This window comes from Oncorhynchus masou, chromosome 9 (assembly GCF_036934945.1).
Source record: "Oncorhynchus masou masou isolate Uvic2021 chromosome 9, UVic_Omas_1.1, whole genome shotgun sequence".
Lineage (NCBI taxonomy): Eukaryota > Metazoa > Chordata > Actinopteri > Salmoniformes > Salmonidae > Oncorhynchus > Oncorhynchus masou.
The window spans coordinates 72,164,685-72,179,386 of record NC_088220.1 but is presented as its reverse complement, the minus strand read 5'-3'; the positions used below and the strand labels follow the sequence as shown (position 1 = coordinate 72,179,386).

General features: G+C 44.7%; 1 protein-coding gene across 1 annotated transcript in view; it reads right to left on the bottom strand.

The window, feature by feature from the left end:
* Positions 1-14,702, bottom strand: part of LOC135546591 (chloride channel protein 2-like) — an 86,030-nt gene that overhangs the window by 30,608 nt on the left and 40,720 nt on the right. Inside the window, exons 9-12 of the mRNA XM_064975153.1 lie at positions 8,932-9,016; positions 5,080-5,181; positions 4,787-4,871; positions 3,179-3,334 (exon numbers count right to left, since the gene is read on the bottom strand). Coding sequence (XP_064831225.1) covers positions 3,179-3,334; positions 4,787-4,871; positions 5,080-5,181; positions 8,932-9,016 — 428 coding nt within the window. The remainder of the gene's footprint in view (positions 1-3,178; positions 3,335-4,786; positions 4,872-5,079; positions 5,182-8,931; positions 9,017-14,702) is intronic.

Here is a 14,702-nt window from a genome sequence, read left to right as displayed (position 1 = left end):
AGAGACTGCCAGAGGACCGGACAGCATGCCCTCCGATTTGACACACTGAACTCTGTCTGCAAAGTAATTGGTGAACCAGGCAAGGCAGTCATCCGAAAAACCGAGGCTACTGAGTCTGCCGATAAGAATATGATGATTGACAGAGTTGAAATCCTTGGCAAGGTCGATGAAGACGGCTGCACAGTACTGTCTTTTATCGATGGCGGTTATGATGTCGTTTAGTACCTTGAGTGTGGCTGAGGTACACCCGTGACCGGCTCGGAAACCAGATTGCATAGCGGAGAAGGTACGGTGAGATTCGAGATGGTCAGTGACCTGTTTGTTGACTTGGCTTTCGAAGACCTTAGATAGGCAAGGCAGAATGGATATAGGTCTGTAACAGTTTGGGTCCAGGGTGTCTCCCCCTTTGAAGAGACCTTACCTGACACCCTAGACCCACTTCAATTTGCTTACCGCCCCAATAGGTCCACAGACAAGGCAATCTCCATCACACTGCACACTGCCCTATACCATCTGGACAAAAGGAATACCTATGTAAGAATATTGTTCATTGACTATAGCTCAGCATTCAACACCATAGTACTCTCCAAGCTCATCATTAAGCTCGAGGCCCTGGGTCTGAACCCAGCCCTGTGCAATTGGATCCTGGACTTCCTAGGTAGCAAACAACATCTCCACTTCGCTGATCCTTCAGAGCAAGCCTTATTCTTCACGAAACAGTGGGGGAGCACCCCCCTATCCACATCGACGGGACACCAGATGTCACAGGAAGGCCAAAAAGATCCTCAAGGACAACAACCACTTGAGACACTGCCTGTTCACTCCGCTATCATCCAGAAGGCGAGGTCAGTACAGGTGCATCAAAGCTGGGACCGAGAGACTGAAAAAGAGCTTCTATCTCAAGGCCATCAGACTGTTAACCTCTTGGAACTCTAGGGGCGCAATTTCATTTTTGGATGAAAAACGTTCCCGTTTTAAACAAGATATTTTGTCACAAAAAGATGCTCGACTATGCATATAATTGCTACTGTTCGAAAGAAAACACTCTGACGTGTCCAGAAATACAAAGATCTTCTCTGTGCGTGCCCTTTAACGTGAGCTTCAGGCAAAACCAAGATGAGATGGCATCCAGGAAATGACAAGGATTTTTGAGGCTCTGTTTGTCATGATCTCCTTATATGGCTGTGAACGCAAGAGGAATGAGTCTGCCCTTTCTGTCGTTTCCCCAAGGTGTCTGCAGCATTGTGACGTATTTGTAGGCAGATCATTGGAAGATTGACCATAAGAGACCACATTTACCAGGTGTCCGCCCGGTGTCCTGCGCCGAAATTGGTGCGCAAAGTCACCTGCCAGTATTTTTCCAAACAATACAGAGAGTAAAGCAAGCTTCCACGAACTGCATGTCAATGAAGAGATATGTGAAAAAACACCTTGAGGACTGATTCCAAACAACGTTTGCCATGTTTCGGTCGATATTATGTAGTTAATCCGGAAAAAGTTTTACGTTGTAGGTGACTGCATTTTCGGTTCGTTTCAGTAGCCAGGCGCAATGTAGAAAACGGAACGATTTCTCCTACACACAGACGCTTTCAGGAAACACTGCGCATTTGGTGTGTAACTGAGAGTCTCCTCATTGAAAACATCAGAAGCTCTTCAAAGGTAAATGATTTTATTTATTTGGTTATCTGGTTTTTGTGAAAATGTTGCGTGCTACATGTTATTCAAAATGCATTGCTAGCTTTGCATACTCTTACACAAATTAGTCAATTTCTATGGTTCAAAAGCATATTTTGAAAATCTGAGATGACAGTGTTGTTAAGAAAAGGCTAAGCTTGAGAGCAGATGCATTATTTTCATTTTATTTGCGATTTTCAGAAATCGTTAACGTTACATTATGCTAATGAGCTTCAGGCTATAACTGTATACAGGGTTTTTTCATAGCCAAACGTGAACAAAACGGAGCGATTTGTCCTACACAAATAATATTTTTTTGAAAAACTGCACATTTGCTATGTAACTGAGAGTCTCCTCATTGAAAACATCCGAAGCTCTTCAAAGTTAATGATTTTATTTATTTGGTTATCTGGCTTTTGTGAAAATGTTGCGTGCTACATGCTACACAAAATGCTATGCTAGCTTTGCATACTCTTACACAAATTAGTCAATTTCTATGGTTCAAAAGCATATTTTGAAAATCTGAGATGACAGTGTTGTTAAGAAAAGGCTAAGCTTGAGAGCAAACACATTATTTTAATTTTATTTGCGATTTTCAGAAATCGTTAACGTTGCGTTATGCTAATGAGACTGAGGCTTTAGTCACGATCCCGGATCCGGGATGGGGAGATTCAAGAGGTTAAATAGCCATCATTAGCATGACTTGAAATCATTGGCCACTTTAATAAATGGAACACTAGTCACTTTAATAATGCCACTATAATAAATGTATATATTTTTCATAACTCAACTCATATGTATATACTGTATTCTATACTATCTTCTGTATCTTAGCCTACACTGCTTTGAAATTGCTCATCCATATATTTTTATTCCATTCCTTTACTCAGATTTGTGTGTATTAGGTATTTGTCGTGAAATTGTTCGATATTACTTGCTAAATATTGCTGTACTGTACTGTCGGAACTAGAAGCACAAGCGTTTCGCTACACTCGCAATAACACTGGATAAACACGTGTATGTGACCAATAACATTTGATTTGATTGCATAGAAATTACTGTCTAGTTAGCAGTAATTAAGGCCAGCTGCCAATGTGATCTAATGGATCTATGTCAGTAACTCTACACCCTATGCTGCTTACACACACACACACACACACACACACACACACACACACACACACACACACACACACACACACACACACACACACACACACACACACACACACACACACACACACACACACACACACACACCACACACACCACACACACTATTGGCTGTGTCAACCTTGGAAGTGACATTGGAAGAACGGAGGGGTTGGGATGGGACAGCACCATCAGAGGAGTGAATGTTAAGGTGTCTGATTTTAGGACAGAGGAGAGAGGGATGGGACAACAGGACAGGACTTTTAAGCAGTTTTGGATGTTCAAATTGTTTTTTTAACTCCTTTCCTTTAAGACCACTAACAGGAGAAAGGTTAGGCTCCTGTGTGCCTACCTTCATGACGACAAAGAGGGTGAGGGTGACGAAGACGTTGACCTGGGGGTGTTTCCAGGCCTGGGACTGGCTGTTGCTTTCAAACTCCTCGGGTATGCCCTGCTTAGACCACGTCTGGTTGTCTAGCAACGTCTCCAGGGACTCCATCTGGGTCAGCTGCATGGGGGAAACAGGAAGTGACATCATATCAGACAGATGGAGGCCTAAAGTCAGCAGGCATTTATGTATTTTTTTATATATCCCATATTGGTCCCAAGCTCCTACCCAAAGCATTGAAGCAGATATGAAAGATATGATTGGATAGGTATAAGCAACACAGCAATAATTATTCCTTTCAGAGGGCAAGGAGAAACTATTACATTAGTGTTATCCCAATCTACATGAAGTGCCATGGGGTAGGTGCTAGGGGATAGGGTTGCAAAGGGTCATAAACTTTCTGGTCAATTTCTGGAATTTTTCCATGGGAATTTTGCTCAAATTCATCAACCACATAAGCTTGTGACAGTGAATTTATTGTGGGATACACAAGGCAATTCTAGGTCTTGTGTCATATTTTGGTTAAACTTTCCCCAATTCAATGGAATTGCAACCCTCTGCATGCACAGTGCATTCTTCCATCACATGTACAGCTGATTCTCAAGATCTTACACACCAATGAGATGATATTGAGCCCACACTACTATACTGTCTGAGCCAAGAACAACATGCTTTCTGGTTTCGATTACAATACTGGGTTGGGTGAGTATATTTTATAAGACATACATGATTTTTTTGTGAACTATTAAATAGTAGCCTCCTGCAAAGTGTTTAAATCATTTCTAACTTTTAACAATTTCTGTTAGTTAGTTTTTGCTACCATGTGGGTTTTTAGCTTGCTTGAGCCTGCTAACTGAGGAGTGTTAATTCACCTATTTCCATACATGTTTCATTTAAAAAAAGTATCTTACAAAGGAGTTGTTTAATCTAACTGCTTAACTATTTAAATGTACATGGAATTGTATATTTAAAAAAAACAAATTTCTTCGAATCTTTATGATTTTTTTATTGTTTAAGCAAAAAGAAAAATTGCAGTTTAAACGTTAAGAATCTAAATCTATTTGTCACATCCCTAGAATTAACAGCAGAACTACATCAAGAGTTTCACTCCCCCTTGAAGGGGGGGGGGGGGCAGGAAGACATAGGATGAAAAAATTAGATGTAGGGAGAGACTGTGCCTCTATGTAAATGTGTGATTGTGTGTATGTGTGTCTTAGGCCAGAGGATCCGCTGTATTTTCTGCTGTTAATTGTTTTAATTTCACAGATGAGAGGAATTTAATCAGAGAGGCATATACATTAGTCGCCCCTAAACCATCTCTACAAGCGCACACACGTAGACAGACACACACACACCTCCATCCTCTCTCGTTCTCTCCCTCATATAATTGAAGCCAAATGACACTGCTCTCAAACACTTGCAATGAAGCCGCATACACACACACACACACACACACACACACACACACAACTGTACTTATCTGTGTTTCTAACTATCAACTCTCCTCTGATTTCACCTGTGTTATCCACAAAACCCACTGGCCATGGTTTGGAAGGGTGGAACTAAACTAACCTTGGCTGCCATGAACTGTCCGAAGCCAGGGGGAAACGTTAGCGTAGACACAAGCAGAGTGACCAGGGCTGGGTACAGCAGACGCCTGAGAGGAGAGAAGAGGAGGGAGGGAGGGAGGGGAGAGAGAGAGAGAGAGATAGAGAGAGAAGAGCAAATAGGGAGGGTGAGAGGTGGAGTAGAGAGAGGGAGGTTGAGAGGGAGGGGAGAAAGGAGAGAGGAGAGAGACACACACCGGGATACAGGTACTCTCTCTAGGACCAAGTAGGGGCCACTGTCTGATGTTGATGACTTACTTCTTCATGAGAAACTTTTTGATGGTCTTCTGGTTCCTGATTAACTGGACTATCTGTCTGTTCAGGCAGACAAACAACGCTCCGCCAAGACCACTGGCAATACTGTGGCGAGAGAAGAGGGGGAAGGGAGGAGTGGCGAGATTAAAAGGAGAATAAGACAGGTGTAGAAATAGAGAGAGAGAGAGACCTGTTTATATAAGCTTGTGTTTTAAGTAAGTACCCAAGGATGTGTCCACTTTGTGGAAGTTACAGTAGGACAGAGAGGCAGAGTTTCTCCAGCCACCAGAACCAAGTGGTAGCAGAGCCTAGAGCTGGGACGATGAACTGAAAATTACTGACACCCGCATGTTCAGTGACTTTGCTACACAACGTTCCTGTAGATTGTTCTAAAATCATTATTTGGTCAATAGTAGCCTATACATTGTGTTGATTCCTGCTATAAAAGTATCTGCCTGTCCCGTTTCGCTGTCGGCTGCTGTGGGAGACTCTCACTCCCTCACCCCATTATGGAAGGAGAGAGAGAGATGTACAAGTATACAGTGCATTCGGAAAGTATTAAGACCCCTTGACTTTTTCCACATTTTAAAATTGATAAAATAAAAAATTATCCTCAATCTACACACAATAGCCCATAATGATAAGTCAAAAACAGGTTTTTAGAATGTAAATGCAAATGTATAAAAATAAAAACATACTTTATTTTCAGAAGTATTCAGACCCTTTGCTAGGAGACTTGAAATTGAGCTCAGGTGCATCCTGTTTCCATTGATCATCCTTGAGATGTTTCTACAACTTGATTAGAGTCCACCTGTGGTAAATTCAATTGACTGGACATGATTTGGAAAGGGGTCTGAATACTTTCCGAATGCACCGTATGACCATTGATCAGTGTAGGCCATAGTATGGTTTTGATACGCTCGCAGAGCAGAACACGCCATTTTCAGTGAATAGAAATGGCCTACATCAAACTGGAAAGTTGTTTTAGAACATTAACCTATATTTACTGATTGATTAATCAATTAACCTACATGGTTATATAGCCAAAAAGAAATCAGGTTACACATCAAAATATCAATCATGCATTCCCTGGATATGTTAGATGAAATAGCTGACTTTTTTAACCATAGGCTACCATCTCAGTTGTCCTACTTGACACTGGAAAAAACATGTCTACAGCCCTGCCCCAAAAACGTTAACTTTGTTGTTTGTCGTTGTATTTACTGTTAAAGCAAATAGTTACATTTATCACAATATGTATTTTGTTCATATCACCCAGCTCAGTTACAGCCAATTACTGTATATGAATTCTCATAAATTCATGTTCCTGCATAATTAAATATTTCAAATACTCCTGAATAAATGATATTTCACTCTCTCTCTGTCAGAGTTGACTGAATCACTGACCTACTTTGAGTTTATTTTATTTTTACAGGGACAGTGCACATTAATCAACGTTTCAGTAAAAGTGATGGTTTTAACCAGCCAGCTAATTTTCAACCGCAGTCCCTGGGCAGGTTATTCAAAACAATTACAATATAGACAATCATTGAGCAGTGAGCACATGCAGAGCAACATCGGACAAGTGTCACGTTCGTCATAGTGAGGAGACCAAGGCGCAGGGTGATATGAATACATCTTCTTTAATTAATGAACAAACAAAAATGACCGTGACGCTACTACAACGAGTGCTGACATGCAACTACACATAGACAATAACCCACAAAATTCCCAATGAATATGGCTTCCTAAATATAGTCCCCAATCAGAGACAATGATAAACAGCTGTGTCACGCCCTGGTCAAAGTATATTGTGTTTGTCTTTATTTATTTGGTCAGGCCAGGGTGTGACATGGGTTTATTGTGGTGTGTTTTGTCTTGGGGTTTTGTTAGGTATTGGGTGTGTGGCTTAGTGGGGTATCTAGCATAGTCTATGGCTGTCTGGAGTGGTTCTCAATCAGAGGCAGGTGTTTATCGCTGTCTCTGATTGGGAACCATATTTAGGCAGCCATATTATTTTAGTATTTCGTGGGTGATTGTTCCTGTCTCTGTGTTTATCAGATAGGCTGTATAGGTTTTCACGGTCGTTCTTTGTTTTGGTCGTTATTTCATGTCTAGTTCATTTTTATTAAAGAACATGAATAACCACCACGCTGCATTTTGGTCCGCTTCTCCTTCGACAGACGAGAACCGTTACAAGCTGCCTCCGATTGAGAACCAATCCAGGCAACCATAGACATAAAAACACCTAGGCTGGAAAAACCCATAAACATACAAAAAACCTAGACAGGACAAAACAACATATCACCCTAGTCAAACCCTGACCTAACCAAAATAATAAAGAAAACAAAGATAACTAAGGTCAGGGCGTGACAACAAGCAAGGCATAGCATGCAGACAGAGCAACATAGGACAAGCAAGATGTAGCATACAGACAGAACAAAAAGCAGCAAGACAAAATTAATAAAAGTAACAGTGTTTCCACACCTCACAAGCTACAGACAACATGGAAAGTGGCAATACACAGCCAGGGATCATGATCACAAATCTGATTGACCTTTAGCCATGTATTCATACATTTTGTGAAAGTGTGATAGGTGGTGCAGTTATGTGTGTCTGATGGCAGTGTATTCCACAGAGAAAGTGGATTTACTAAAGATGCTTATCCTTAAGGGAACTATACAGTCATCTCTCATGGCAGACCTTGTGGATCTGCTGCCATATGTTTGGGTTTTCTGTTTAACAAAAACACTGAGTGGAGGGGGAGCCAGGCCATTTAGGATCTTGAATACAAGACATGCGTCGGTGTATTACACAAGATTTTCCCAACTCAGGAGCTCATGCTTTCTGAGGATGTAACAGTGGCTATTGGGCTTCCTATAAAGCACTTTGAGAGCCTGTTTGTAGACAGACTGAATAGGTTTTAATGTTGTACAGCAAGCTTGGGCCCAACTCGTCAAGCAGTATGTTAAGTGGGGGAGTGTCAATAGATTTGAAGTACAGTTTTGCTACCTCTGTAGTCAAACAATTTCATATAAATCGGAAATTATCTGAATGACCTTTTTCACATGCTTTTGAAATAGAGGTTGGAATCAAGTATGATGCCAAGGTACTTAAAGTCAGATATCACCTGGAGCTTCTCCCATGACACATAGATATCTGGCTCAGTAGCATCTGTTGCCCTCTTTGTGAAGAACATGCAAACATTGAGATGCAAACACGAGTCACTGAGCCACTTTGTAACCTGGACCATTACAGTAGTGAGTTCTTGTGCAGCTTGTTGTTTGCTCTTTGCATGCACATATATCACTGTATCATCTGCATACATTTGAACTTCAGACCCAGTACAGACAGAAGTGTGATAAGACTGCTGTTTTGTTTGATTGTGAGTCAAAGCTCCACTCCTCAGATGCTGAGTGGGAGGACATCCTCCAGACAAGAAGGAAAGAGGAGAAAAAAGAGGGGGATTTTCTTCTCTTTGGGAGCCCACACAGTTAAGCACAGGGCTCTTCTTTCATCTGAGATGAAAATAGAGAGAGAAAGAGAGGGGGCTCTGGTCCTATTCAGTTCTGTGGTAAGCCCGGAGGCTACGCTACTACGGTAACAGCAAGCTAAAATAAGATGTCCTAAATGCACCACCTCACTGTCTGAATTATCCATGTTAGGTGACTAACATTAGGAGGCTATCCTCCTATACACTCACACCAGCTTTCACTGGCTAACAGAGGCAACGAAGAGCTCACTGGCTAACAGAGGCAACGAAGAGCTCACTGGCTAACAGAGGCAATGAAGAGCTCACTGGCTAACAGAGGCAACGAAGAGCTCACTGGCTAATTGAGGACAACTTAGACTCACCCAAGGACAGCGAAGGCTGGGAGCTCCTGGAGGTCAAAGGGGAAGTCCTGACGGAAATTGGTTGGCAACAGAGCTGTGATGGTCACTGTGTAGGAGAGAGGGATAGAGAGAGAGAGAAATAGAGTGATTAATCATTATCAAAATGTTTTTAAAGGGCTATATCAGTGTTTCCCAAACTCAGTCCTGGGCCTCCCCTGGGTGCACGTTTTGGTTTTTGCCCCAGCACTACACAGCTGATTCAAATAATCAACTAATCATCAAGCTTTGATTATTTGAATCAGTTGTGTAGTGCTAGGTCAAATAACTAAATGTGCACCCCTCGGGGTCCCGAGGTCTGAGTTTGGGAAACACTGGGCTATATACAGTATAGACCTAACCTCAATTTTTTATTAAGGCAATATACAGTATACACAGCTAACCAAAATTGGTTCTATGAAAGTTACCAGAACAGTTGTTATGTTGTGGCAAATGTTCTCATAACACAGACTGTCCAGTTGTGCTGATGATTATACAGTGTTCATATAAAACATTAGCCTGACAATGCAAGGATGTTACCAGAACACATATAGTCTGTTCTTTAAAGGTTTCCAGAATGTTTCATTAAGTTGTGGTAACAGTCTGGTGGGAAAATTGTGGGGACATCACAAAAGATATGTGACCCGTTTCAGGAAACTAGGCGTATGTTGCGGGTTACTACTCCACACGAGAGCCATTTTAACCATTTTTTTTTTATATCAAAATGTATTTTAGCCACAGAGCCTTGTTGGTTTAGCCACAGAAAAAGCAAGCAACTTTCCCGCTAGCCATGATTGCTGAGATAATGAGTGGGCTGGACATGCCGAGAGATGAGTTCGGATTAGTCTGCCATATACAGTGCCTTGCGAAAGTATTTGGCCCCCTTGAACTTTGCGACCTTTTGCCACATATCAGGCTTCAAACATAAAGATATAAAACTGTATTTTTTTGTGAAGAATCAACAACAAGTGGGACACAATCATGAAGTGGAACAACATTTATTGGATATTTCAAACTTTTTTAACAAATCAAAAACTGAAAAAATTGGGCGTGCAAAATTATTCAGCCCCCTTAAGTTAATACTTTGTAGCGCCACCTTTTGCTGCGATTACAGCTGTAAGTCGCTTGGGGTATGTCTCTATCAGTTTTGCACATCGATAGACTGACATTTTTTCCCATTCCTCCTTGCCAAACAGCTCAAGCTCAGTGAGGTTGGATGGAGAGCATTTGTGAACAGCAGTTTTCAGTTCTTTCCACAGATTCTCAATTGGATTCAGGTCTGGACTTTGACTTGGCCATTCTAACACCTGGATATGTTTATTTTTGAACCATTCCATTGTAGATTTTGCTTCATGTTTTGGATCATTGTCTTGTTGGAAGACAAATCTCCGTCTCAGTCTCAGGTCTTCTGCAGACTCCATCAGGTTTTCTTCCAGAATGGTCCTGTATTTGGCTCCATCCATCTTCCCATCAATTTTAACCATCTTCCCTGTCCCTGCTGAAGAAAAGCAGGCCCAAACCATGATGCTGCCACCACCATGTTTGACAGTGGGAATGGTTGTTCAGGGTGATGAGCTGTGTTGCTTTTATGCCAAACATAACGTTTTGCATTGTTGCCAAAAAGTTCAATTTTGGTTTCATCTGACCAGAGCACCTTCTTCCACATGTTTGGTGTGTCTCCCAGGTGGCTTGTGGCAAACTTTAAACAATACTTTTTATGGATATCTTTAAGAAATGGCTTTCTTCTTGCCACTCTTCCATAAAGGCCAGATTTGTGCAATATACGACTGATTGTTGTCCTATGGACAGAGTCTCCCACCTCAGCTGTAGATCTCTGCAGTTCATCCAGAGTGATCATTGGCCTCTTGGCTGCATTTCTGATCAGTCTTCTCCTTGTGTGAGCTGAAAGTTTAGAGGGACGGCCAGGTCTTGGTAGATCTGCAGTGGTCTGATACTCCTTCAATTTCAATATTATCGCTTGCACAGTGCTCCTTGGGATGTTTAAATCTTGGGGAATCTTTTTGTATCCAAATCCGGCTTTAAACTTCTTCACAACAGTATCTCGGACCTGCCTGGTGGGTTCCTTGTTCTTCATGATGCTCTCTGCGCTTTTAACGGACCTCTGAGACTATCACAGTGCAGGTGCATTTATACGGAGACTTGATTACACACAGGTGGATTGTATTTATCATCATTAGTCATTTAGGTCAACATTGGATCATTCAGAGATCCTCACTGAACTTCTGGAGAGAGTTTGCTGCACTGAAAGTAAAGGGGCTGAATAATTTTGCACGCCCAAGTTTTCAGTTTTTGATTTGTTAAAAAAGTTTGAAATATCCAATAAATGTCGTTCCACTTCATGATTGTGTCCCACTTGTTGTTGATTCTTCACAAAAAATACAGTTTTATATCTTTATGTTTGAAGCCTGAAATGTGACAAAAGGTCGCAAAGTTCAAGGGGGACGAATACTTTCGCAAGGCACTGTAGCACACATTTTGTCTATTTGAGCTGGTCAGTATGTGTAGGTAATCTTGTCTAACACGGCTTTTAAAAATATATATATTGTAACGGTTTTCTTGAGTCGAAGGAGAGGCGGACCAAAACGCAGCGTGGTTATTATTCATGGTTCTTTAATAAAGAAACTATACATGAATAAACTAACAAAACAAGAAATGTGAAAAACCAAAACAGCCCTATCTGGTGCAAACACAGAGACAGGAACAATCACCCACAAAACCCAACGCCAAACAGGCTACCTAAATATGGTTCCCAATCAGAGACAATGACTAACACCTGCTTCTGATTGAGAAACATATCAGGCCAAACATAGAAATAGACACATAACCACGATGCAACACACTCGTGGCGAAAATTCCCACAACTCCTCACGTCTAGCATTTTAACCCAGCTTCGGTAGAACGAGCGGCTGTTCGGCGGAATCAACGGACTTCCCTAGTGATTTGGCCCTTTCAGAACGCTCCGAACCGGCGACGGAAGGGGGGTAAATTGGTACTTCAAGGGTTCCCTTGGCCCAGCCAACTAGACATGTAACATAGAATGCCCACTCAGATCACACCCTGACCAAACAAAACATAGAAACATACAAAGCAAACTATGGTCAGGGTGTGTCAGTACCCCCCCCCCCAAAGGTGCAGACTCCGGCCGCAAAACCTGAACCTATTGGGGAGGGTCTGGGTGGGCATCTGTCCGCGGTGGCGGCTCTGGTGCTGGACGTGGCCCCCACTTCACCATAGTCTTAGTCCGCCACCTTGCCCGCTTCCGTGGCCTCCTAACCACGGCAACCCTTCTAAATGACCCCACTGAACAGTGGGGCAGCACGGGACAGAGGGGCCGCTCGGGACAGATGGGCCACTCGGGACAGAGAGTGCCCCTCAGCTCGGGACAGAGGGGCGGAAGCTCTGGCAGCTCTGGACAGAGGGGCAGCTCGGGACAGAGGGGCGGAAGCTCTGGTAGCTCGGGACTGAGGGGCGGAAGCTCTGGCAGCTCGGGACAGAGGGGCGGAAGCTCTGGCAGCTCGGGACAGAGGGGCGGAAGCTCGGGACAGAGGGGCAGAAGCTCGGGAAAGAGGGGCAGGGGCTCTGGCGCCTCTGGGCTGAGGGGCTCTGGCGCCTCTGGGCTGAGGGGCACTGGCGGCCCCTGGCTGACTGGCGGCACTGGCGGCCCCTGGCTGACGGCACTGGCGGCTCCTTGCAGACTGGCGGCGCTGGGCAGACTGGCGGCACTGGCAGCGCTGGGCAGACGGGTGGCTCAGATGGCCCTGGGCAGACGGGTGGCTCAGGCAGCGCTGGGCAGACTGGCAACTCTGATGGCGCTGGGCAGACGGGAAGCTGCGGCAACGCTGGAGAGGAAGGCTCTGGCAGCGCCGAACAGGCGGGAGACTCCGGCAGCGCTGGAGAGGAGGAAGGCTCTAGCAGCGCTGTACTGAGGAGCTCTGGCGCCTCTGGAATGAGGGGCGGGAGCTCTGGCAGTGCCGAATAGGCGGGAGACTCCGGCTGCGCTGGAGAGGAGGAAGGCTCTAGCAGCGCCGGAGAGGCGGGAGACTTCGGCTGAGCTGGAGAGGAGGAAGGCTCCGGCAGCGCTGGACAGGCGGGAGCACCTGTAGGGCTGAGACGGAGAGACAGCCAGGTGCGGGGGGCTGCCACCCACCGGAGGGCTGGTGCGTGGAGGTGGTACCGGATAGACCGGACCGTGCAGGCGCACTGGAGCTCTTGAGCACCGAGCCTGCCCAACCTTACCTGGTTGAATGCTCCCAGTCGCCCTGCCAGTGCGGTGAGGTGGAATAGCCCGCACTGGGCTATGCAGGCGAACCGGGGACACCGTGCGCAAGGCTGGTGCCATGTAAGCCGGCCCAAGGAGACGCACTGGGGACCAGATGCGTAGAGCCGACTTCATGGCACTTGGCTCGATGCTCACTCTAACCCGGCCGATACGCGGAGCTGGTATGTACCGCACCGGGCTATGCACCCGCACTGGGGACACCGTGCGCTCCACCGCATAACACGGTGCCTGCCCGGTCTCTCTCACCCCCGGTAAGCACAGGAAGTTGGCGCAGGTCTCCTACCTGGCTTCGCCACACTTCCTGTGTGCTCCCCCCCAAGAAATGTTGGGGCTGACTCTCGGGCTTCCATCCACGCCGCCGTGCTGCCTCCTCATACCAGCGCCTCTCCCCCTTTTACCGCCTCCAGCTCTTTTTTGGGGCGGCGATATTCTCCTGGCTGTGCCCAGGGTCCCTTTCCGTCCAATTCGTCCTCCCATGTCCATTCCTCCTCGCGCTGCTCCTGCTGCCGCTTCTCCTGCTGCACCTTGGGACGGCGACACTCCCCCGGTTTTGCCCAGGGTCCTCTCCGTCGAGCATTTCTTCCCAAGTCCAGAAGTCTTTATCGCGCTGCTGCTGCCCGTTACCACGCCGCTTGGTCCTGTTGTGGTGGGTGATTCTGTAACGGTTTTCTTGTGGTTAAGGAGAGGTGGACCAAAATGCAGCGTGGTTTCTATTCATGGTTCTTTAATGAAGAAAACTATACATGAATAGACAAACAAAACAATAAACGTGAGAAAACCTAAACAGCCCTATCTGGTGCAAACACAGAGACAGGAACAATCACCCACAAACACACAGTGAAACCCAGGCTACCTAAGTATGATATTCAATCAGAGACAACTAATGACACCTGCCTCTGATTGAGAACCATACTAGGCCGAAACATAGAAATACCCAAATCATAGAAAAACAAACAGACTGCCCACCCCAACTCACGCCCTGACCATACTAAATAATGACAAAACAAAGGAAATAAAGGTCAGAACGTGACATATATTGCTTAGTAGAGCTGCATAAGTGTTGCTCTCCACTTTCTGGAGGACCGAGTTTTGAAATCAGTGGAATTAGCGTATGATAGCTAAGGAGATGGAGAAAACACCTGTCTCCGGATTACATCTTCAAACTATAGGCAACAATGGCACCCGTGACAGGGAGAAGCATCCAACCATGATGCATACGGGTAAGATATTCTTGGCTAGTTATAGCCTAATGTTAGCTAGCTAACATTGATCCTGGTTGGTTAGCTACCTGCAGATTCATGCAGGGTAGTAACATCATGAGTTGGGATTATGGTTCATTGTTTGGCTAGCTAGCTAGCTAACGTAAACTCGCACACCGCCTTGGTCTGTACAATTGCCCTTATTTTAGCACCCCAAAACTGTAATGTCAATACCATTGTAAAGCACAATTTCTCCC